Raw genomic sequence first — 25,224 nt, forward strand, 5'->3', positions numbered from 1 at the left:
GAGAGTATGAATATATATTTTTTTCTATTTTAGTAAGACTTACACATTTTATGCCTTTAAAAATAATTACAGACAAAATATTAATTTTGACGTTTTTATCAATATGGCAATAATTACCAAACTTGATGAGTTATTCAATGTAAAAGCACTTACTAAATACATTAACTATAAAAATTACTGATGTTGATTTATTATGTTGGATCAATTAAAAACAGTTTATTACAACAATTTTGTGCTTCTTTTGTCGGTAATGTATTATAAATTTGATCATTAAAATATATACAAAAAAAAAATACTACCGTTGTTGGTTTGTTTATGTGGAAGTTTATTGTTTTACAGTTCCGTACAGCGCGCTATAAACGTAATTAGTTCAACTGTTTAATCTTTCAGTTCCGTACAGCGCGCTATAAACGTAATTAGTTCAACTGTTTAATCTTTCAGTTCCGTACAGCGCGCTATAAACGTAATTAGTTCAACTGTTTAATCTTTCTTTTTTGATAGAAAAAAGCACTAAAAGTAAATTGCCAAAATCAGTTTTTATTTTTAGGTAAAAACTAAGTATACCGTTCTTAGTTTTAGTCATAGAAGTTTCTTTATCTATAACGATTTTTAAATGATAAAAATGGAATTGCCCTAGTGTACAGCACCCCTTTAGCTAAGATTTTTTTAACAAATATAAAAAAACTAAAAGTTCAGTTTTCTTTTTTATTCAAAAATTTTAAATTCATTTTTAATAAATATAAAAAATTGCATTGTAATAAAAATACTTTTTCAAAAATCCTAGTTCATTTTTTATGGTACAAGCTAGTCCAAAATTCATATTCTGTTTAGCTGGCCTCATTATAAAGTTTCTATTTTTTAATCGTTGTTTGTCGGAAAGACTTTTCTTTTTTTTGACTCGATATGCCTTGCTCTTTGGTACATAAAAACGCCGGCGACTACGAGACAAGTACCGAAAGCGCTTAACATTGTAACGTTGTTCCCAAAAACCAACACAGAAAACCAAATGAGAACAGCACGCTTTACTGTGTTTGACACACTAAACAAAAAAATAAGGAGACAAAGAAAAAAAAATTAATAACAAAAAAACAACCAGTTTAAAACTCTGAAAAATATCTAAACTTTACAATACCTGAATGTTACAGGAGAAATAAGTGACATCAACAAATATGCAAACAGACTTTGGGCATAAAACATAACACCATTAAAAAGAAGCATCGAAACCATGTACTGGTCTAACTTATTAAGCTTTCCGTGGACATCCTACAAAAATAAGTACACTAAAAAATCAATACATCAAAGTAATTCAATTTATTAGTACTTAGAATCATATTTCAAGATTTCAATATCGTGGAACAGTCTTGTGAACTAAAAGTTAAAACTATCTTTACATCTCATTTAAACCTTAAAACGGAAGAAACGCTCTGAAATACCAAAAACATTCTTAAGAAAGTATCGTTTAAATCTATCTTTACATGAAATTTCTTCGCTTGAAAGGTTGTTGTTAGTGATTACAAGTCAGTTTTAAAAATGATGTTTAAAAATGTTAAGTTACCATGAATAAAAACCAAAAAGGCATTTGAAAGATGGCGGCTGCAACACTCGTGTAAAATTGAAGTTCTAACGGACTATTGAGAAACAAGCAAATTCTTTGAAATAAACCTAAAGAAGCATAGGCATTGTTTCTAGTATCGCTGATAAAATAAAATTACGAAAAGTAATAAAACTGACCTGAATTCAGGTTCATCACCGCTCAGTAGTTTTTTTGAGAAAACGTTTTGAATGCTGAAACGACGTTTTTCAACATTTTATAGAATAAAAAAAAAAAAACTTTTTTCACTCAATATTTATCAGATATATGTCATATTTCATCGATCTGTGATCGACAGTGAATTTTGATAAAATATTCTATGATTGTAATCATAGAATATTATCAAATTTCACTCTCGATCACAGATCTTTTAAAAACTAAAGAGAAAAAAAACGTGGTTTACCAGTCTAAAATATTATTCGCCACGGCCGCAACAAATCCAGTGGAATTAAAACTGAGTTCTGTAGATGTTGAAATAGCTAAACCAAACATAATTGGTAATAGCGACAAGTTCACTAAAATCCCAGAATACTCTCCTAAAAAAAAAAATCACAGAACAGCTTCAGCAACCTTTTAAAAACAATCATAAAGTTGATGTTTTTCAAGGTGATCAGCTACATTTTTACAAAGGAAATCATGCTTGAAATAAAATAAATATAAAAAAAATTACAGTTTAATATGAATTTTTTAAACATAATATAGGAAAATAATTACCTAATAAAAAGTAAGCAGTCACAGCTGTAAATAAAGGCGCAGACGACTTTATGGTTTCTGAAAACGAAACCGCTACATATTTCAAACCAATTACCGAACACCCAATAGCCCCAAACCTGTGAAAACAGTTCAAAAGCTTATATAAAGCTAAAAACTAATTTTAGAATTGTAAATAACGGCGGTCAACATGGAAAAGATAAAAACCACAATTGAAAGAGTTTTCGACTAAATCAAGGATAAAAAACAATGCGCTTGCGCCTGAAACTTTTACATTTTCAATCCCTTTCAAATTTAAATGTGGTAATTCTTTTTAAGTTCCTTAAATAAATTAGATACCTAAGCCATCCCAAAATAGAGATTGTCTTGAAAAATTGAAATCTGTTAAACTGGCTCTTTGTATTGCGGCCCTTTGTAAGGCGACACAGAGGAAAATACATCATTATACTACCGAAGAATGTTGTCATGAAGAGCTGGCTCCCACCTACAGAAGAAAGTACATCCTTTTTTACTTTCCAATAATCGGAAGAAAAAGCAATAACAATAAATGTAAGATGCTTGAATGAGACAAGAAAGTACACCCTTTTTACTTTCCAATAATCGGAAGAAAAAGCAATAACAATAAATGTAAGATGCTTGAATGAGACAAGAAAGTACATCCTTTTTTACTTTCCAATAATCGGAAGAAAAAGCAATAACAATAAATGTAAGATGCTTGAATGAGACAAGAAGATACTGCTAAGTAGAAATTCTAACAAAACTTTCCAACAGCAGTTTTTAACAGAGTAAGTCAAACTAAAAAATTCAAATTAATTTTTTTTTCTCCAGATTTAGTCGTTAACCTAGAATTCCAGGATCACCGTCCAACGTGGTGAGAATAAATTTATTCAGTACAATAGTTGTGAAGCTGGAGAAGAACCATAAGCTCATTACGCAGCTTTGTTTGATAAATAACGGAGTGAATAAAACCCCATCGTTGACCACAAGAACGCCTGAGGAGGGTATATGAAGCACAGTGCAACCATCTGGTTTATCAGAATCTAAAGCAGCATGTTGAAAACCCAATTAAAAACTGCTCAACAACAAACAAAAAAATGTAACAAGAATCCAAACGCTGGTTTTTATTAAATCACAATATTCAATTTTAAAATATGAGTTCATAATAAAATACTATTTGTTTCAAAAATTATAGTTCATTATAATAAACAAAAACTTGTTTCAAATTTTCATGAAACGTTAGGATTTCAAATTGCGGTATTAAGAAACAAGTATGCATTACAAATATCCGCCTTTAATTACAAATTAGTGACATTTTATACAAGTTTGATAATCAAAAACGTTTAGACAAACTATAAATAGTTAAACGTACCGACAATTCTACGCGCACGGGCTTCAACACAAAGAAACTTGTTAGCGCTGATCGCGCTAATCTTGTTAGGAACATTACCGTCGTTAAAGATTAACTCCTAAATGTATGTTAAAACTAATGATATTTAATGATGTTGTAAATGATCCTATAAAGAACAAAACGGAAGAAATTAGAAAACACAAATTAAAATCAATTCTACTGACTTGCGTAGCACCATCCACGTGTTGCCATGTAACGTTTTCGCTTTGCGAATGTTCTATGCCTTCGTTAGGACGTTCTTTATCCATTTTTTGATATAGATTTGGGGACTGCCAAGGCGGTCCAGGTCCCATTATAAGAATCAATCATAAAGTAAAAATATTTTGCTCAGTTAACCATTAACTGAATTTTTTTTTCTTTTCTTAGATAACTGATATTTAAAAAAATTCTTTAATTCCTTCTAAAAGAAAAATAACTCTCTCGATTAACCAATAATTGGTTATTTATTTTTTAATACAAAACTCATTTTTCTAAAAAATTTTATTTTTTCAAAAATAAAAGTTATACAAATGTTGATGTTCTAAAAGAAACTAAAATTGTTTCGTTTGAAAAATTTTCTTTTATAAATACAAACCTCATTAATCTTATTGCCTTATTTTTAATCATATAATAAAAAAACAACAGAAGAAGTGCAAATAAAGTTATCCAATTAATTAAAATTATTTTTAAAATTAACAAAAAAAAATAAACAATTATAATAAACCATCATCAAAAACACAACAAAATACAAAAATCGTGTTAAACCCACATAAGCTCATTTATAAACAAAATTTGTAACTTTAACTAATTTTCTGAATACAAACGTTGCATCATAATTACTTAAAAGTAATTATGAAACAGGAAACATTAAAAAACTATTACGAAACAAACCTTAAAATCATTTCAATTGATAACCAAACCTTGATATTAATTTAAATGAGCTACAGCACAACAAAAGTAAGAATTGACAATATTTTACAATATTTAGCAAAACACATAAATATATTTTGAACATTTTTTCATTTTGCTTTTGTATATACAGTAATGTAAAAAATTATCATAGAACTTTTAAGTTTTATCAGCTAAAAATAATTTTATATATAAGTAAATCTATATTTATGAGTTTATACTTACACTAGATATGTTTAAGTTTGGGCATTGTTTACTAACTAAACAATGCCCAAATTAACTTAACAAATATTATTTCATATCACATGACTAGACGTTAAATTGCATTAAAAAAAAAACAAACTTTAGTACATAAATTACATCAAACAAATTAAAAATTATATCAAACAAAGCAAAAAAAAAAAAAAAGTTAAAAAAATTCAAAATGATTACATTTAGCGAGTTAATTTAAATTAATTCAAAATAATAAACCACATAAAATGTGAGTAAAGCTCACATTTTATGTGGTTTGAGTTTTTGACACCCAATTTTTACAAAATGAAACTTACTAAAAAGTAGAAACTTAATAAACACAAAAGATTTATATTTAAAAAATCTAGAAAATGTTCTTTCAGTAAATGGAACATAATAAGTTTTACAAAAGCTTGGACATAATAAGTTTTACAAAAATGTCTTTAAACTTACTTTGTAATACTCTAGACTAATCTTCACCTAATGCACCTCTGAATCTTTGTGAGAAAGTATATCAAAAACTATCTGAAAGGCTAGTGGGATTCTCAAGTCTAGACTAGAGAATTATGGGGTCAATAAACTAAGTGTAATGCATCATTGAGAATATGATAATAACTGATTCTTCTCCATAAAGGTTGTGCTCCTTATATCTTGCCATGGCCAGATTTATCCTTATAATCTTAGAAAAATTAATACTTTATTCTTACTAACTTTAAATTAATCATCTGAATCCTGTTCTCAAAAACCAATCAGTGTAGAAGATGCTGATGAAAACTGAATATGTTTGATTTTCTTCATATTCTGAGTCACAAGACATGGAACTATATTCTTCAGGAGAAACATCAAGAAGAATATTCTGTTACTAAACTAACTAACTAAAAGCGTGGAGTGAAGAAACTTAAATGGTATTCACTTACATGGGATTAGCTTAAATGGCATTTGCTTAAAAGCAACTAATAAAAACCTCTTCTGCAGTAGCAGACTTCAGACATTTTAAAAATTTAAGAATTTTTTTTAATCAGAAACAACTTCCTTTCTTGTTTTTTTTTTAGAAAAACAAATCTAAAATCAGTGTAAATAATGGATTTTCCTGTCTGGAGAATGTATTTAGAGTTTGTTTTTTTTTTACATTTTTATTTTGAAATGACCTATTACACATTATTTCAGAAGATGTATTTTTTTAGCACAAAAGCCTGAATAATACATACATACACACATTCATACATACATACATACATACATACATACATACATACATACATACATACATACATACATACATACATACATACATACATACATACATACAATAGGGTGTCCCAAAAAAAGTACAGTCTTGTACAAGTTTGTAAAGTCTTGGGTCTCACCTCCCAAAGAGGCCAATCAGATCACAAAAAAGATGATGTTTAGTGATGTCTCAAGAGGAACAAAGTTTTTTATTTAACCACTGAAATTGCATTAAAAATGAATAAATTGCAAAGTTTGAGATCTAATAAGTCCATAAGTTTTCTCACAGAGAAGATGATGTTATCTATTTTTCCTTATTTTTATGTGATAAATATAAAAATAACATTTTTATTTTAAAAGAAATAGTGGTTAAAAATGAGAAAGAACCACCAATTCAACTTATAACACAACACACATTTATAACAACCTATTATTAAAATTCACCTTTTCATAGAGTTGAAAAACATAACATGGATATTTAGTTTTAAAATTTACATAGCTTTTAGTTCATTCAGATTGCATAGCTTGAAGTTTCTGCAATGTTGTTCAACTACTTGCAGTAGGTGCTGTATTTGCAGCTCATCTTTTGTTCATTGATTAAAGTCCTCAATCAATGAACGCCAAGCTCGGCACTGTCATTGACACATGTTAAATGTGTCAGCTGCATTAGCAATAGTGAATGACTGATTTGTTTCTTGCTAGGCCTGAACAGGAACTTCAAGAAATCCATCATCAATGTCCAATATCTTGAACAATATCCTTGATATTTAAAGATCAGAAATTGTGCTAGATAAAAAAAATTCTGTGAGCAAATGTGACCTGCACTCTGTTTTCATAGTTTTTACCAGATCATTTTTTTCTTAAATTGATGCAAGTTGTGAGAGCCAGGATTGTCTTTTAATTGCTTTCAGTCCAGCTTTCTTCAGCCATTTATCGCCAAAGAAGTTGAGTCTTTAAAGGAGTTGAAGGTGAATTTCAATAATAAGTTGTTATAAAGGTGTGTTGTGTTATAATTTGAATCAGTGTTTCTTTCTCAGTTGACAAATCAATTGAATCTTTGAAGTGCTTGAAGTTCATTGGCTTTAAGCTGAATGATGGCCTTGTTTCCTTCAAGCAACAGTTCCATCTTCAGTGTATACACTACCTTTGCCATCCAGCATGCTCTGTAGATGACCCTAGATTTCCAAATTGGTTGTATAACATCCATACAAATCAGTAAACCAGCAAGTGACAGTAGCTCTAAGTAATCTTCGCTTGGATGTTTCTCGTTCAGCTGCTGCTGAATGAATTCTTGCAGATCATGTGGTGCTAGGAGTAGTGAAACACTCCCGGGCAATAGCTGTTTATGATTCAGTTGACCTCACTTTTCTGTCTACAGCTCCAAATGAACCAGTTTGTGAATCTTGCTGTAGTTGCAGGAACTGCTTGTTTTCTTCATTCTTAATCAGGGATTCAGAGTTTGCATGACTGATGCCAAACAACATGTCTAACTTGCTTACATAAGCTTTCTGATTCTGGTGGTCCTTCTCGTTTGATCTGGATTTGTTTCAAAAAAAAAAGTTTTTGTGTTCGTTGAACAATTCCTCAATCTTCTTCTCCACATGCTGTTTTTCACATACTGGCAACCTAGCCTGAAGCCAAAATGGCAGTAGTTGTTTATATGCATGGCTAGCACTTTCATGAACTGATCGTTTTTGAGACCAATGATAGTAGAAAAAATTTGAAATGACATCACAAGCTGATGGAAGTCTAACAACAGTTATCAATTCATATGGAAATCTAATCAGCCAAATGCTGATTAGATTTCCATATGAATTGAAATCTTTACTTTGTGTCACATGACTTTCAATGTCTAGGTTGTTTATGATGCTAAAAAAGACAGCAACAATAAAATTATTAGTTTGCTGGCTGTGGTAATTATAAAATTCTTGTCATTGGTTTATGTGGTAAGTGCACAGAACACCCTGAACCTGAAAGCAGTTAAGCATAGCCAAATAAATACTTAGCAGACTAAATAATCAAAACAATAGTATAGAAAAGTATTTTAAACATTACGTTATAATTTCACAACAAAAGTATAAAAATAGCACATCTTACCATGTCTATGATGATCAAATGTCAATTTTGGTCACACTTGGAAAACAAAACTAAACAAAAAAGCAATTTTTTTTACAAAGTTTAACAATTGGAGACAACATTTACAATGCAGTAGCACCAAAGAATATGATACATACATACATACATACATACATACATACATACATACATACATACATACATACATACATACATACAGTGATGAGAAAACAGTAATTCTATTAAAAAATCAATTAAATCTATCAGTTATGTTTTCGTTTATGTTTTTTTCGATCTCAGTGAATGAAGAAACTACAAATTAGTTCATGAAATATACTTCAAACTTTGCGTTCATCAAAACAACCACCACATTTCTTCGTTACTGCTTCACATATTCTTACGAAAGATTAATTTGTTTAAAGTTTCAATGGTTACAGCTTTCCAAGCCTTTTGCAATAACTCCCATAAATGTTCCTCAGATTTTACTTAGAATTTCTTCACATACCGGTCTATTTCATCCCAAAGAAGCTCAATGGGATTGAGGTCTGGTGATTGCGCAGGCCAGTCCATTAAAGTAAGGGTTTTTTCTTGTACTAGTTGATTCAGATAATTTGTACAAAGTTTAGATTTGTGCTTTGGGTCATTATCTTGCATAAAAACAGGCTGGCATCAAACCACCATTCGATGAGCAGATGGAACGGCATGATTCTCCAAAATTTCTCTGTATTGCTCCTTTTTCATAATTCCACGAACTCTGATCAAATCTCCTATTTTGTGACCTGCAAAACAACCCCATACCATTATTGAACCTCCTCCATGCTTAACAGTAGGCACAATGCACTGCGGAATATAACGTTCATTCTGGTGCCGGCGTACAAATATTCTTCTCTTGTTGCCAAATAATTCAAACTTGGACTCATCGCTCCATACTACTGTTTTCTATTGACTTATTGTCCAGTTGGCATGTTTGCAAACCCATTGTAGTCGTTTCACCTTGTTTGCTTTCCTTAGCAACGGTTTTTTGGCAGCTACAAGCCCTCTAAGTCCAGCTTTCATCAAACCGTTTCTTATTGTCCCGACACAAACAAGTTTTTCAGCAGTTTCATTGTATTCTCTCATTATTTGTGGAGCTGTTAATTTTCTGTTTGACAGATAATCTCGTAATACGACGATCACCATGTTCATCTATCTTTCTAGGCTATCCAGGTAAAAATAAGTCACAATATTGACCAACATGTATAACATATTGTTGAAACACTTGATTGTATTGTGAACTCCAGTCTTTGATATTTTCATTCTTTTGGCAATTTTTCTTTCTGAAACATCTTCTTCATCAAATAAAACAATGCAAACTCTCTGTTCAAAGCTTAATTCTCAAACTGGAGCCATTTTAGTACGACAAAATAGAAACTAAAAAAAAATAAACAGTTCAAATAATACAATATTTGTATATTCATTTGCAAGTCATTATATACTATATTGGATCTACATAAAGTATCTACAAGAAGCTACCAATAAGAAAAGTAATACTTTCAATATCAATTACAAGTCATTAATGAAAATTAAGTAACAGTTAAAAATAATACTTGTATTGTCTTTTATGATGGAAGAACTCAGCACATGCAGCTTTGTATACTTTTGTACATAAGCAAAATTTTGGGTGCAAAAATGCCCATATCCTATTCTATCCACTTATTTATTGTGCTCTATTTTTGATCCAAACATAAAGAAGTGCTAATCAGATATATGTATTTTTGAAATGTAAATACCATTTTTAACCGCTGGTCTCAAATTAATTGCTGGTATATATATGCATGTATGTATATGTATATATATATACTTCCATTTAGAAAAAGACCATAATCAATATAATGAATGGAATAAATATATGGATACAAGAAAAGAACAAATCCATTTTAGTCTCTTTATCTTAATATCTACTGCCTTATGTAGTCAAAATAATTTAACAGCTATTACTTGCCCTTCCAGTTCTTCAGATAAATGGATTGTTAAAGGCAGCAGTTGTGGATCAACTTTTGGAGAGACAGATACAGGAAGTCTTCAAATGTGTTCTGCCCCAAACTGTACACTTTGGTCTCAGTTTTATCCACTGCAACCATTTTCTACTATTTTTATAAAAATTAAGATGGAAATAAAAAGCTGTTCTTCACCAAACTGTAAACAAGTGGCTTTACTAAATATTTATACTGCAAAGAGTTGCAGTGATTTTGCAGAATTCAATAGACGTTTTTCCATACCACCAACTCCTTTGCCATTGAACTCACAATTGTTTCAGACATCAGAATTCACAATAGAAGTAGGTAATTTAAATGAGGCTGGAGGAATTTTTGTTGTTTTTCAAGCAGATGGATTCTGTGGAGAAATTAAAAGCTACAATCTGTTTTACTTTGAATGTTCAAATATATTAACTGAGTTAGTCAATTTCTCACCAAAACCTGCTCCAAATACCACTGTAGGATCATTGATGATAAATGGAAGTTGTGCAAAAAATGCAATAATGGAACTTGGTGCTCCGACGCCTGTCATGATGTGTTCATCTAATGGAAATTACACTATAAATGGAAGCTGCATTTGTGATAAAGGTTATGAGAAGATCAAACAATCTTGTAATGGTAAGAAATTTAATGGCTTGATATTTTTTTTGGTTTCTAAAAAACATTTTTTAACACTTTTTTTTTCCTATTGACTATTTCTTTGTTATCAGTGACTAAATGATCTTTTTTCTAAGAGTGCTCTGATTCAAGCTACAAGCCTGTGGCTGGCAATTCAGAGTGCATCAGTTGTGGAGAAAATTCCAGAAGCAACTCCACTACCTGCTTGTGCTATGAAAACTTCTACAGGCCTGCTAAAGAAAAAGACTTTAGTAATGTAAGCTGCTATGGTGAGTTAACAGCAAAGTTTCTGTTTATTGTGAAAAAGTAAAATTAAAAAAAAAAAATGAAAAATTTTCTTTTATTCTCTTGAATCTTTTCTGCTTACAGAAAAACACTGCCCTGTGTGGGCAGCGCAAGATCTAGCTTATTATTAGTTTTTAAACTGTCATTTTTAATTGCAATTCTATAAAATACTCAATAGTATTTTAGATTATAATAAGCAATGATAAGCATCAATGTATACTTTTGAATATGCTGTTTTAAATTTAGAGTTTTTGTATTGTTAAAGTATCAATTTAAAAAAAAGTGAAAAAAAGTTGTTTTTGGTAAAAACTGAGCATTAGATCTTCAATTTTTTTTTTAATATTAAAAAAAATGAAAATTTTCCCATGATAAATATAGTCAATAATAATAATAGCCGTTTTTCCAATAACATATTGCTAGAGAGTCCAAGGATTATAATGTTTGGATTTGTTCTCTGTACATCAGATATGTTATATATGTTATGTTATATATAATGTTTGCATTTGTTCTCTGTTCATCAGATATGTTATATATATGTTATGTTATATACAATGTTTGCATTTGTTCTTTGTACATCAGATATGTTACATATGTTATGTTATATATAATGTTTGCATTTGTTCTCTGTTCATCAGATTACATATACAATGCTGTTTCACTTGGTTTTAAAACAGTTGAACATGATTTTTTTGCCAGTGGAACAGTGAAACACTGAAAGTCATTAATGCTTCTTTGCCTCCTGCTTCAACATTTTTAAATAACTTTGATTATACTACAAAATGAAGCTAAGTTTTTAAAGATTTCAATTTGCTACAAGAATATTGCAACTTTTATATTACTCAAATTAGTAGTTTCAGGGTTTTTTTTATCTTAAAGACAAAAAACCTTAATTTAGGATAAATTAGTTTTACAGCATTTTTTTTTTTGCAAACTATGATAAATTTATCATGCAGAGTTTTTTTGCAAGAGAATTTGACTGAGAAAGCTCTTAATGTGCTAAAGTGAGTGCTAAATTACAAACTTGTAACACCACAATGGAGAATATACTATTTGACCTTTGGGTGACCACATTAGGACATTAACTTCTGTAATATAGAAAAATCAGTAGAAATGAAAAGAAAGTTAAAATGTATCTAGTTTAATGCTACATTAGTGATTTTTTTATTAAGAAAAAGCTACCATAGTAAAGGTTTATTATTGTAAAGGTTTTTTAAATGTTTTTGAAAATGAAACCACCATTAAAGATGAAAAATTATTTTCTACATTTTTCAAGCTCCACCTTCTAAAGTTCTTGAAATCCTTATTCTTGATACAACTTCAAGTTCAGCAACTTTAAATTGGAAAGAAGGAGATCCTGGTTCAAACAAACTTGGAACTTTTATCATATATGTTGATATAATAAATAAGACAATAGAAACAAATTTTACCAGCATCAATATTACTGACTTGGAAGCATACACAGAGTATAAAGTAACAGTTTTCAAAGAGAATAACATTACAAATTTGATTGGTGTAACAAATAAACAATTCAAAAGATTTATGACTTCACCTGGAGGTATACCAAAGTTTTGTGCTCAGTAATTAAATAATATTTTTCTGCATCAAAATTCATGTAATTATTTTTGAAATGTTTCACATTTTACAATAATAATAATAATAATAATAATAATAATAATAATAATAATAATAATAATAATAATAATAATAATAATAATAATAATAATAATAATAATTATTATTATAATAATACTAATAATAATAATAATAATGATAATAATAATAATACTAATAATAATAATAATAATAATGATAATGATAATAATAATAATAATAATAATAATAATAATAATAATAATAATAATAATAATAATAATAATAGTAATAATAATAATAATAATAATAATAATAATAATAATAATAATAATAATAATAATAATAATAATAATAATAATAATAATAATAATAATAATAATAATAATAATAATAATAATAATAATAATAATAATAATAATAATAATAATAATAATAATAATAATCTTTTTGAACTTATTCAAGCTCCAGGTAGCATTACAAATGTTCTGCAAAATACTGATTCCGATGGAGTAGTTACTCTACTATGGGAACCACCTGTTTCTGTTGGTAGCAATGATCTTCGATATGAAGTTTTATACAGTGGTAACATTTTTATAATAAAAGAGCCCACCTTCAAAATAAAAAACCCAGGTTTCACAACAATAACTCGAACAATACAGGTAAACTTTAAAACTAACACTGAGTATTGACTTTAAAATATCCACTTTAAATCCATTTTAGAAAGATAATTTGCAATTACAAAAAATTATTACATTTTAAAAAAAATATTTAAAATATTCTTACAGATTATTGCAGTTGCATATCTAAACAACTCACTGTTTCAAAGAAGCCAAACATCAGTAAAAGTAGATGTGGTTTTAAAAGGAAGTGTTCCTCTATATGTAATTTTGGGTGGATCTGCTGGTGGAATGGTCTTCATTTTGATAATCTTGCTGGTTTTTTTTATCTGCTGGAAAAAAAGGCATCCTACTCACTTGAATATTACAAGGTGTGAAGATGGAACAGGTAAGATGCAAAAAATGTTAAAAACTACTCTCATAAATACATACATACATACATACATACATACATACATACATACATACATACATACATACATACATACATACATACATACATACATACATACATACAAAAGTACTTTTGTAAGTAAGCTAATAAGGTGCAGTCTGAATTTTGGATTAGTATATTCTAGAGGAACCATATTTTTATGATTTTATTTATGAAATCCTTCCAAACCCATTAACTTCTCTTTTAAATTTACTTATTTTTTTGGGGCCATTACATATACATCATAATATTATATTTATATAAATCACAATATTATATTCATTAAGCTCTCATAACTATTATCATATATTCATAACTAATACTTTTAATCTAAACAAATTTAAAAAAATGCTTTTTGTCTAGTGATGACCAATGGTTCTTAATGTCTTTTATACTAGGACTATTGGCAGGTCAACTCATAAATTCATAGTTTAGTAATGCATCTTATCTTGCTTTTAAGAATTTTACAGACCAGCTGTGAACCTAATGTGATTTCATTTGAAAGCTTTGACTTTACTATGCTTAAACCTTGCATATGTAATTGAATACTGCTCCTGTATCTTTCAACTGCTGAATAATGCAATCAAAAAATGATCTTAATATAATAATCTTTGGAAAAGATTGAAATAAAAAAAATTGTTCCCAAAGCCTTTTTTGCATAAATTATTACTTTTTATATGATTAATTTTCTGTGAAAGTTTCATTTGAATTTGATAAAAAGAAAAAAAGCTAAAACAATAAAAAGCATCATTCTCAGACCTTTGCACACTTTGAAAAGTTGTAGATATAAATATTATGAAATATAGTATATAAACAATGTATAATATAATGTAGCTAAGACTTAATATAATACAGTATTTATTTTTCACAGTTGAACTCAAAAGCAGCCATTTCTATAACACTGGGAGAATTTACATTGATCCTACAACATACACTGACTTGGATGATGCAGTATACAACTTCACATTAGAACTCAATCAAAGTGATCTTCTTCTTGGAACATTACTTGGAAGTGGTGAATACGGAGATGTGTATATAGGGTACCTTCACAAAAAGGGAGAAACTAAAAATGTAGCGGTAAAAGTTCTTAAGGTAAAAGCTCTTAACATTAAGCATCAAACATATTTAATACATTAGTATCATGCAATAAAATGTTTAATAGTGAAACAGAATATAGTTTGGCTTTCACAATGTTTAACTTTTCAAAGAGATTTTGAACAGTTATGAAGTAGCTTCCACAAGAAATTTGTCTAAATTTATTTGTCTACATTTTTAACATGATCAGTTGAAAATTCTTCCAACATTACGTAATTGAGACTGAAATACAAATGATTTATTTTTAGCCCACTTCAGGAAAACGTGAAAGAGATGACTTTTTGAGTGAAGCTGCAATTTTGGGACAATTCAATGATCCGAATGTTATAAAACTAGAAGGAGTCATTCTCAAGAGTGAGCCATTTTGTTTACCCTGAACAAATAACTTTAATTGGAACATCAATCCTTAAACAAACTTTGACAATTTATTTGATTTTTTTTTTTTTTTTAGGTAACTTGAACATGATTGTGCTTGAATTCATGGAAAACGGTTCATTAGACAGTTACTTACAGGTGGCTCTTACTTACAAATGTAAAAATAATTGTTTTTAATTGTCCTAAATTCTTGTATTTAAAACGTGTATTTATATTCTTGCATTGAACATTTAAAAAACATTTATATCTATTTTAATTTAGAAGCATGATTTAGAATTTTCAGCTGCCCAACTTTTGGGAATGTCGCGTGGCATTGCATCAGGAATGAAGTATCTATCTGAGCTTGGATATATACACAGGGTTTATTTTATATTTTATTAATACTTAGTATATTTTTACTAATCTTATCACTTTATCAAAGTTCTTATTTTATCAATCTTATTATTTTTTAGTAATCATCATTTGTTAATCTTATTATTTTATTAATCTTAAAACTCTAAAAAGAAGACAAGAGTAACTATTTAGAAATTATATTTTTGAGATTATTTCTTTTTAGGATCTTGCTGCAAGAAATATTTTAGTAGACAAATTCAACACATGCAAAGTATCTGACTTTGGTATGAGTAGAATACTTACAGATGACACTTATGACACAAGGGTCAGTTGAAATAACTAAAACATTACCCATACTTTCCTTACATAATTTATTGAATTTATGAGCATATATCATGCTTGCATTATATGCTTGCATTATCTTATGTTAAGATTTATTTCACCTAACAAACTTTAACTTGAAAATGTAAGACTTATCCAAAAAAAAAGGTGGTATGGGTAATATTTAGAAAACTTTACCCTCAAGTATTTAAGTAATCATATTTCTCTTGAGGGGGGAAAAATTCCAATCAGATGGACTGCACCAGAAGCTATCCAGTTTAAAAAATTCACAACAGCATCAGATGTTTGGTCATTTGGAATATTATTGTGGGAGATTATGTCCTACGGTGAAAGACCTTATTGGGATTGGAGCAATTTTGAGGTTTTGCATAATGCTAGTCATGTTTTACTTTTTTTTCAGTTTTGAGGGAATTATTTTGTTAATATACTCTTTTTAAAAAACAGGTAATGGATCGTATAACATCTGGCTATAGACTGCCCCCACCAATGGTAAGTCATATAAAAAAAAATTTTAAAAAGTTAAAATTAAATTACAAACAACTTTAATCATTATATAAATACATTTTAGCACTGTCCAAAAGCTGTCCATGACCTAATGCTAACTTGCTGGGATAAAGATCGCATTAAGCGTCCAAAGTTTGCATCTATTCACAATCAAATTGAAGAATTAATAAAGAAACCTAGGCTGCTATTTGGCATAGTTTCTACTATTACAAAATCGTAAGTTATGATTAAATTTCTAAATAACTTTGTTATCGCCTTATTGGTGTTAATTATCCAAAAATTTAAATAATTCTAAATAGAGATGAAAATCTTGATTATTCTGTAATGGATTCTATTGGCAACTGGCTAGAAGCAATAAAAATGGAGCAATATACTAAATTATTCACAGATATTGGCTTTACTATACCTAAAGATGTTTTGCATATGAATTTGGAAAGTTTGAAAGACTTAGGAATCAAACCAATTGGTCACAGAAACAAAATATTAAAGGCTATAAATAACACTAAGCTACAGGTTAGCATCATTTTGTCAAATAGCATTTTAAAGTAGAAAATAAACAAGTTTTTCAATATTTTGAATGAAAGCATTTAAACCATAATTTTAGAGTTTTCAGTTTTCATGCTGCATAAAATAGTAAACACCATGTGGTTTTGATGTAGAATTAAAAATAAAGCCATTAAACTTTAGCCATCAAATAAATTAACATCTGGAAAAAAATCTTATAAGTTTAATAAAAAACTTCTTTAAACGCTTGCCTACTGATGAATCTAAAAAAAACATTGGTTACTAGAGCTTTATTTCAATAAAAAGACTACACACAACTTTTTTCATGACATATTATTTGAAACGTTTAGAACAACCTTAAAATATTTTTAATGTGACAGCATAAATTTGGTTTTAGCTTTAAGCAATATTTAATTCTGATTTTATTCAATTTCAACCACCTGAAATTTAAAAAAAAAAATTTAGTTTTAGTTATATATATTATATATAACTATTTAATTATAAATATAATATTTAAAGTTATATATTATAAATTTATATATATTTAATTAAATATATTAATTTATAGTATATAACTTTAACTGTTATATTATATTTAGTATTAGTTATATATATTATATATTATTACATAGTCATAAGATAAATCACATATATTATACACACAGGGCGTCTCAAATTTTATGTAAGATTTGAATTGAATAGAAATCTTTTTTCTTTAGATTTTAATTTTTTTTTATAATCATAAAGTACATAGGATAGGGTTATGTATGGAATAGCACATCAGGCAAAAGGCCTTCATGGCTTTACCGGCATATACACTCTTTCTTGAAAATTTTCCATGACAATTTTGTATAAATGTGGCTGAATTTTGTTGATGCACCATTTTTATTTCCTCCTTCAATGCACAGGTTGTAGGCTTGTTGTTTAACTTTAAGTAATACCATAAAAAGAAATCCTATGGTTTTAAACCACACAATCTAGGTGGCCAATTTTGATCACTAAAATGAGAGATTACACAACTAGAAAATGTCTCATGTAGCAATCGAGCTGTTTTAAGGGCTGTATTGCATGAATTGAAACTACATGTCATCCACATCAATATCATCCATCGATATCATGTCCTTAACATCACACACTAGTAATAGCCACTGATTGACCAGCCTCATTTTCAAAGAAGTATGTTCCAATGATGCCTCCACCCCAAAATCCACACCAAACAGTGGCATATTGTGGATACATTTTTGACTGTCACATGTGGGTTCTCAGAACCCCAAATGCAGCAATTTTGATAATTAACATTCAAAGAACTCTCATTGCTGGGCATGGTCATTAGGCTTCAGTTCTTATGCTAACTGAACTTTGTAACCATGGAGACACAAATCTTCAGTGAGAATACGCTGTTGAGAGCTTCTTGAAATTTGCAATTCTTGTCCAAGATTCGGAATTGATTTTCCTGGACTTTCACCACTGCTTCAATATTGACATCTGAGCAGCTTGTTTTTGGATGACCATGTGTTTAGTATCATCAATTGATCCAGTCTCTCTGAACTTTTACATTACTCTCTTCACAGTTGACAAAGTTAAATCAATATTCTGGCCATATTTTGTGTGAAATTTTCGAACTGTGGCTGGGAAAATTTCATTATTTTTGAAATGTTGTTCAACAATGAAAACACATTCTTTTGTGTAACACTCTATTTTTACTAACCCTAAACTGTCAAACTGTTTTTTTGTTGTTGTTGTTGTTGTCCACACTTTACTGCACTAATGGTGGCAAATTTAAATCTTGTATGAAATTTGGGACACCCTGTACAAATATATTATAAATATAATTAATTTTTGCTATCTATAAAGAAGAAATGTTTACTGTGAATTTGCGTTAAATTTACTGAAATAATTTTAACAATAAAATAATTATGAAAGTTAACTACTTTCTTTTAAGGTAAAAAACTCAGCATTAAAATTGATTGTCACAGTACAAGTGTCCACAGTACACAGTACAAAGTCTGACAGATAACTTTACATCAACAATGTAAAAACCATAATTTACATACCATTTTATGAGGCTGGTTTCAATGGTAGACCATGGTCTCAATATTACATTTATTTTCTTGATTATTAACTTAAAATTATGCATTTAAGTTATTTTTGGATACTGCAGCCAAAAAAAACAAAATATGATTTTTGGATACTGCAGTCAATCAAAACGATTTTCAATATGTTTGGTAGCTAAGTTTTTCAAAGAATATTTAGAAACACAAATTCAGGTTTTTAACAGGAATTTATATGATGGTTAAAACTATATTGCTTTACATTTATACCCACATCATGACCTAACACAAAACAAATTCTTTTTAACAAACCATTAAAATGAAATCTTCAAAATAATTCAAATGTGTGTTTAATGTAGCATCAGAACTTAAATCTTTAAACTTTTACATAGAATGCTACAAGGTATTTCAGTAATTACATACTTTTGAAGGAACTTATTTAGCATCACAAGAGAGTATTATGAATCTCAGTAACATGAATCTCTTTAGCCACTGTTAATACCAGTGTTTAGGTTAGGTTACTACACTCAACAATGTTATATATTTAACAACCTCAAGGTATTAACATCCTAATTTCATCTTTTAATCTAACTTAACCTAAATTATGTTTTTTTATTTGCTTTAAACTACTTTTTTAAAATCAAACATTTTTTTTTTTAACAGATTGAAAGTGATAAATGTGATGAAAAATTGCAAGAACAGTTAGAAACATCATTTTCATCAAAAATTTCTTTTCACAGCCCTAGAACATCTGTATCAAGTAAAATCTCCAATTCAAGCAAAAAAGAACAAGTCTTAAATATTTATGCAGAGCAGTAATTTCTGGGAAAATATTAACTTTTGAACACTACTATAAACAATATCAAGACATAAAGAAATCTAACGAAAAATAAATAAATACTTTTTACTGAAATATATATACTAATGGCTTTTAATTTTAAAAATACCTTTTATGTTAAACAAATAAAATCATTTTTGTGATTTTAAAAAAAAAAAAAATGTAAAAAAATTGTAAAAAAATATATTAATATTGTACTATTTCCATAACATAATAAAATAATTTATTGAATTCTAGATATTTGTTCATTATTGTATGACATTTAATTTAAATATATTATGATATATATTCATCTGTCTAGGTGTCCATGCTTGTTTGTGCTATGTAAATTATATATATATATATATATATATATATATATATATATATATATATATATATATATATATATATATATATATATATATATATATATATATATATATATTTATATATATATATATATATTTATATATATATATATATATATTTATGTATGTATGTATGCATGCATGCATGCATGCATGCATGCATGCATGTATGTATGTATATATGTATGTATGTATGTATGTATGTATGTATGTATGTATGTATGTATGTATGTATGTATGTATGTATGTATGTATGTATGTATGTATGTATGTATGTATGTATGTATGTATGTATGTATGTATTATATATACAGTGCAAATTTAAATAAAGTTTGTCAGTGTATGTGCATGTGTGCAAAATTAGATTAACATATTAGATTTTATATTAGTTGTACAAAAAAAAGCTATAATGAATTATATTTTATTTTGTTTCAATTTACCTTTAATCTGGAAATGGATAATAAGCAAGATAAAGAAGAATGATAGGTGCATCATTGAGACTTTTTATGTCAATCATCAACCTGTAAAGATTATAACCTATATTCATTTACTAATTTGTACTTCTTTACATATGCATCTATGTAGCAAACATATGTTAGTATGTAAGGCTCAAGTTTACGAAGTGAAAGAAAGCTACTACACAACATTATAGGTCTCTTACCTCTATATCTTTTTTTTGTTATATTCTTTATTGCATTTAGGGCATTGTGTTTTATCAATTAATCACATTTGAAATGACCTTATTAAACTAGCCGTATTTAATGCGAGAGCATTGTTTACAATAAATATTCAGAATTCTATAAGTGGAATCAGAGTTGTTAATTAGTGTCAATTTTTAATGGTGAGAGATTTCAACTTTATTCAACGATTACGTTCTTGGTTTATCAGCGAAAGTAATGGATTTTCATACTTCTGCGGCTAACCAACTTCGTTGTAGTTCTTTTAATTTTAATTTGGGTAACCATATTTAACCATTTAAGCAACTTTAAATATAGAAATCTTTCTTGTTCTAGCAAATAAACTTTAAAGATTTTAAAGACTAAAAATCTATGTATAGTAAAAAGCTTTTGCTTTTTACGAATTAGAAACACTAATTCACAGAAGAAACTTTTTTTAAATGATAAGAATTTCTTTCGCTTTAATGTTTACACTTTTGTCTTGCTTATTTAAATAAGTTTTGAGTACAAAAAAAAACTTTAGCTCAAAGTTTTACTATAACTAGTTTATTTTATAAAATGAAGGTTTTTTTTTTAAACAAAATAAGTAAGATTTCCCTTTTTTCGCATTTTTATTTTTTTTTTTTCTATCAAAAATAATCCAACTACTTAAAACTTTTCTGAAATAGACTTACACTTTCGATCGTTAGCAGTTAGCGAAGAATAACTAATTAATACCAGAAATTATATTCAAATCAGTCGAACGAATATTTCTTAGTTGTGTAAATTCACGTAATTTCTTTTATAAAATTCATTCAAAAGCTTTTTTTAAAAAAAACGCAAATGGGTTGCAGTAGAGCTTTTAAGATTTGCACCACAACCTCTTGTTTGAAGTGTTAACTAACACTGGATAAAAAAACAACAACAACAACTGGATAGACAGCTGCTTTAGCAACATCTACACTCTATATATATAGATAGATTTTTCACTCAATTAGATATTTTCTCGTGTGACCAAATTCCAAGTTAATTTAAGTTGTTTGAACAGTTGTTAGATTCTTCTAAACTTCATTATTTAGTTGAACTAACAGCATCAAGTTGTTTCTTTAGTTTTACAATGAGATTTGAGTTGGGTGATTGAAAAATAGAGTGTTAAAGTGTTAGTGAAAATAAAATATAAGAGCGGTAAAATTTTAGATAGGAAACACAGTTTCTATAACAAACCGATAATTTTTCCGTAAATTTAATTTGACTAAAAAATGCAAAGAAAATGTAAATTTAACTTAAAGATGCAAATAAATCTATTTTAATTTTTGAAAGAAAGTTGAAAAGGAGAAAAATGCATATGACTTAACACATTCGCGCTTACAACTTTATTGGCTAACCCATTTCATTCTGACGTCTCACAGTGAAACAATAACAAAATGGCAATACACCCCTCACAACTTTTTTGTTAATATAGTGCCCTTTTTTAAATAATATCAAATTACAATGATTATTTTTTTAAAAATTAAAACAGTTTTTTCATAAAACTTATATTCTATATTTTTAACTTTATATATTTCAAGTATAAGGCTGTCAACGGGTACCCGGTTGCCCGGGTTACTGCCCGGGCAGCATTATCAAATGACGGGTAACCGTTGTCCATGCAAAAGTCCACGTTGGATATGTTAGAGGGATTAGTGGAGCTACGTTTGGTGATCGGAGCCGTGCTATCTAACCGAAAATTTACAACAAAAAGAAATGCGTCAACTCTACAAATGACGGATGATATGTCATCTGGTCAGAAATATCCTTCGCTGTCATTAGTTTATCCCCTGTTGTCTATTGTTCTAAAAAATGTTCCAGTTGCAAAACCAGACGAATGCACTGCTGCCAATAATTGCAATGTCATTGTTACTAAAATAACAAAGCGATATTTTTCGGAAGATATAAAGTGTATTACCTGGACCAAGAGCATCTGTATTAGATCCACGTTAAATTTTAAAATTTTTCGAAGACCCTATTCGAAATGAAACATACTCCGCCATTAGAGCTGAAATGGAAGCTATTGCTTCCATTTCAGCTCTAATGGCGGAGAAGAAGCTTATATCACAGTATTGGAAGAAAATAAAGAAGTAGTAGCAGAAGAACCGATCCCAAAGCGAGCACGGGGTCATTTATAACAGGACTTACCGAAGGAGAATGTTTTTGATGAACTAGCATTGCTGTGCACAGCCAACGAAGGGTTTGGATATAAGGATGAATACGGCGTCTTATCTTTCGGAAATGCCATTGACTGTCAACGGAAATATCTTAGAGTTTTAACAAGATAACACCAAACGTTACCCAAAGCTTTCTATTTTGGCTCGCAAGTACATGTGCATAGCTGCAACTTCGGTGCCAGCAGAATGCGCTTTTTCAACTGCTGAACATGTGGTCAATCGACGGCGTGCATCATAGGCACCCGAAGCAGTAGGGATTTTAGTCTTTCTTAACCGTAATTGGGAGTTGTGTAACCTGGACACTTAATGTAAAATGAAGTTTAGATTTAAGTGAAATTTTAAATGATTGACATCATTGATTTAATGTTAATCAATATTTTAACGAAATTTTAAATGAATGACGTCATTATTAAGACGTTTTTATTGTTTTTTATTTTTTATAAGTACAACTTTTATAAAAAACTATTGTTTTTTAACGGGTACCCGGGTACCCACCCGTTCGTTCAACAGGTACCCTGGTACCCACCCGTTCGTTCAACAGGTACCTGGGCAAGCATTTTTGTGATTTTTGACAGCCTTATTCAAATATGTTGAAAAAAAAACAGATTGCAATCTGATTATTTTTGTTCAAATTAGAAGAATTTTCTAAAATAAAATAGAATATATACATATTTTTTTGTTTTAAATATCGCTAAAAAAATGTTCTACCGAATTCCAAGGAGATATGAAATTTTTTCAGGTAATGAACATTTTTACTTTTAGAATATAAAGGGATTGCTGCGGTCACCTGCGGTATAAGGAGTTATTGAAGAAATACAAATGTCAATGAATCCATAAAAAAACTTGTTTTCCACCATTTTTTAACAGTTGTAAATTATATCAAAACAAATGAAAATGGCGGAAAACAAGGTTTTTATGGACTCACTGACATTTGAATTTGAGTTTTTTTACTTGTATAACTTGTTTTTATATTTCAAGTATATTTTTATGAAAACATAGTTTTGTCATCATATGTTACTTGGAAGTTTGTTAAAATGTTTATTGTTAATTTTGAATAATGATTTATTATTTGAAATTAAGGTATTTCAAGTACTACATACTTTACTCAACAACTTCAGTATTTCCTGTAACATTATTTACTTAAATATTACAGGAAACTTAATGTGATAATTGTCAAAGCAATAACAACATAAAATGTAAAAAGGTGTAAAGTGAAAAATTATATAAAGTATTAAAAATGTTTCCGAAATATTAGAGATTTTATTAACTTTATTAATTATATTTTTTTAATTATATTCATTTATATAATTATATTTATTTATATAATTATATTTATTTATATAATTATATATATTTTATAAATATATAAAGTACTCAAAAACGCTTCTGATATATGTTAATGATTTTATTAACTTGGCGATTCTTAAAAACAATAACAATAAAAATATTAAATCTTATCCAGAATATAGGTGGATTATCAGCTGCTTTTGTGAAATGGAAAAAGTAACTTTATGCCACACTTTTGGAAGCAATCAATATCAGATCAATCAAAAAAGATTTCTAAAAAAACATAACTACAAACTGTGAAATTATTTTCCTACATCATATTTTTTTTGTTTTGTTTTGTTTTTAAACCTTTTTGTCAAATGAAATTTTGTCCAATATTCACCATTTTTTCTTTATAAAAAATGACATACTTCCCAACATTAAAAAAAACTTTCAAAGAAAAAAAGGCAATGAAGTATAAGTGATAGATTTTTTTTCAAGCTAGAGAAAATATTTTGAATATTATAACTAAAAAAAACTTACTCAGTAAAACCAATGCATTAAACAGTGATATAAAAGAATACATCAGTGGTAAAGGAGGAAGCCACATTTCTAAAGAGCACATTTTATCAAAAAATTCTATCATTTGAATTAGAAATGAATGGATGCAATTGATGCAATTGATCAGAAATGAAAGGATGAATTAATCAAGGTGAATTATGAGTGGATAAATTACGATCACGGAAGGATTTATTTAATAAGATGAAATAAAACTGAAGAAATTAGCAAAGAGAACATAAGTAAAGAAAAGATTACTTTAGCTACATTTATTTCAAAAGTGAAGAAAAAAACTAAAACAGTGTGGTAGAAATTATGGTTCATTTATAGAAAAAGAATATCAATGCCTTTAAGAAAATCTTATGGCCAACAAAAGTAGCCGTTTTGGTTCTTGATAAACAATAGGGGAGGTCCTCTCCAAGGATTATGGATTTTTCAGAACCAAAATACAAAAG

General features: G+C 28.4%; 2 protein-coding genes and 1 long non-coding RNA gene across 25 annotated transcripts; 1 reads left to right on the top strand and 2 right to left on the bottom strand.

Moving 5' to 3' along the window:
- Positions 1–691: 691 nt before the first annotated feature.
- Positions 692–4,178, bottom strand: LOC145185682 (solute carrier family 35 member E2A-like). Its single transcript, XM_090097413.1, has 10 exons — positions 3,875–4,178; positions 3,672–3,768; positions 3,145–3,342; positions 2,642–2,786; positions 2,306–2,421; positions 1,995–2,127; positions 1,732–1,785; positions 1,556–1,628; positions 1,133–1,263; positions 692–1,039 (listed from the first exon to the last, which is right to left on the bottom strand). The coding sequence occupies exons 1-10, from the start codon at positions 4,001–4,003 to the stop codon at positions 859–861; spliced, it is 1,257 nt and encodes a 418-aa protein (XP_089953539.1). The 5' UTR covers positions 4,004–4,178; the 3' UTR covers positions 692–858.
- Positions 4,179–4,610: 432 nt separating this feature from the next.
- On the top strand, positions 4,611–19,820 carry LOC145185323 (ephrin type-B receptor 1-B-like). 4 transcript variants are annotated; one of them, XM_090097411.1, is made up of 17 exons: positions 4,616–4,646; positions 5,882–5,932; positions 9,983–10,765; positions 10,882–11,034; positions 12,324–12,605; positions 13,106–13,302; positions 13,429–13,648; positions 14,565–14,785; positions 15,037–15,142; positions 15,240–15,301; positions 15,425–15,523; positions 15,720–15,821; positions 16,050–16,199; positions 16,283–16,327; positions 16,407–16,558; positions 16,642–16,855; positions 19,561–19,820. In XM_090097411.1, exons 3-17 carry the CDS (start codon positions 10,021–10,023, stop codon positions 19,714–19,716), a joined length of 2,904 nt encoding a protein of 967 aa, XP_089953537.1. In that variant the 5' UTR covers positions 4,616–4,646; positions 5,882–5,932; positions 9,983–10,020; the 3' UTR covers positions 19,717–19,820. The 4 variants fall into 4 exon arrangements, 3 of the variants coding, with proteins under 3 accessions (XP_089953538.1, XP_089953537.1, XP_089953536.1); XM_090097412.1 differs by lacking the exon at positions 5,882–5,932 and having other exon boundaries at positions 4,611–4,646; XM_090097410.1 differs by lacking the exons at positions 4,616–4,646; positions 5,882–5,932 and having other exon boundaries at positions 9,793–10,765.
- Positions 5,913–24,819, bottom strand: LOC149884289 (uncharacterized). 20 transcript variants are annotated; one of them, XR_016455517.1, is made up of 6 exons: positions 24,755–24,819; positions 20,526–20,606; positions 14,547–14,737; positions 13,460–13,589; positions 8,154–8,203; positions 5,913–7,925 (listed from the first exon to the last, which is right to left on the bottom strand). It is a non-coding gene; the product is annotated as an uncharacterized LOC149884289 (long non-coding RNA). The 20 variants fall into 20 exon arrangements; XR_016455516.1 differs by lacking the exon at positions 24,755–24,819 and adding an exon at positions 21,437–21,935 and having other exon boundaries at positions 14,633–14,737; XR_016455514.1 differs by lacking the exon at positions 24,755–24,819 and adding an exon at positions 21,437–21,935.
- Between the last annotated feature and the right edge of the window lie 405 nt (positions 24,820–25,224).

This window comes from Hydra viridissima, unplaced genomic scaffold (assembly GCF_058129835.1).
Source record: "Hydra viridissima isolate aposymbiotic clone 2 unplaced genomic scaffold, HvirCarnegie_v1 scaffold_9, whole genome shotgun sequence".
Classification (NCBI taxonomy): Eukaryota; Metazoa; Cnidaria; class Hydrozoa; order Anthoathecata; family Hydridae; genus Hydra; species Hydra viridissima.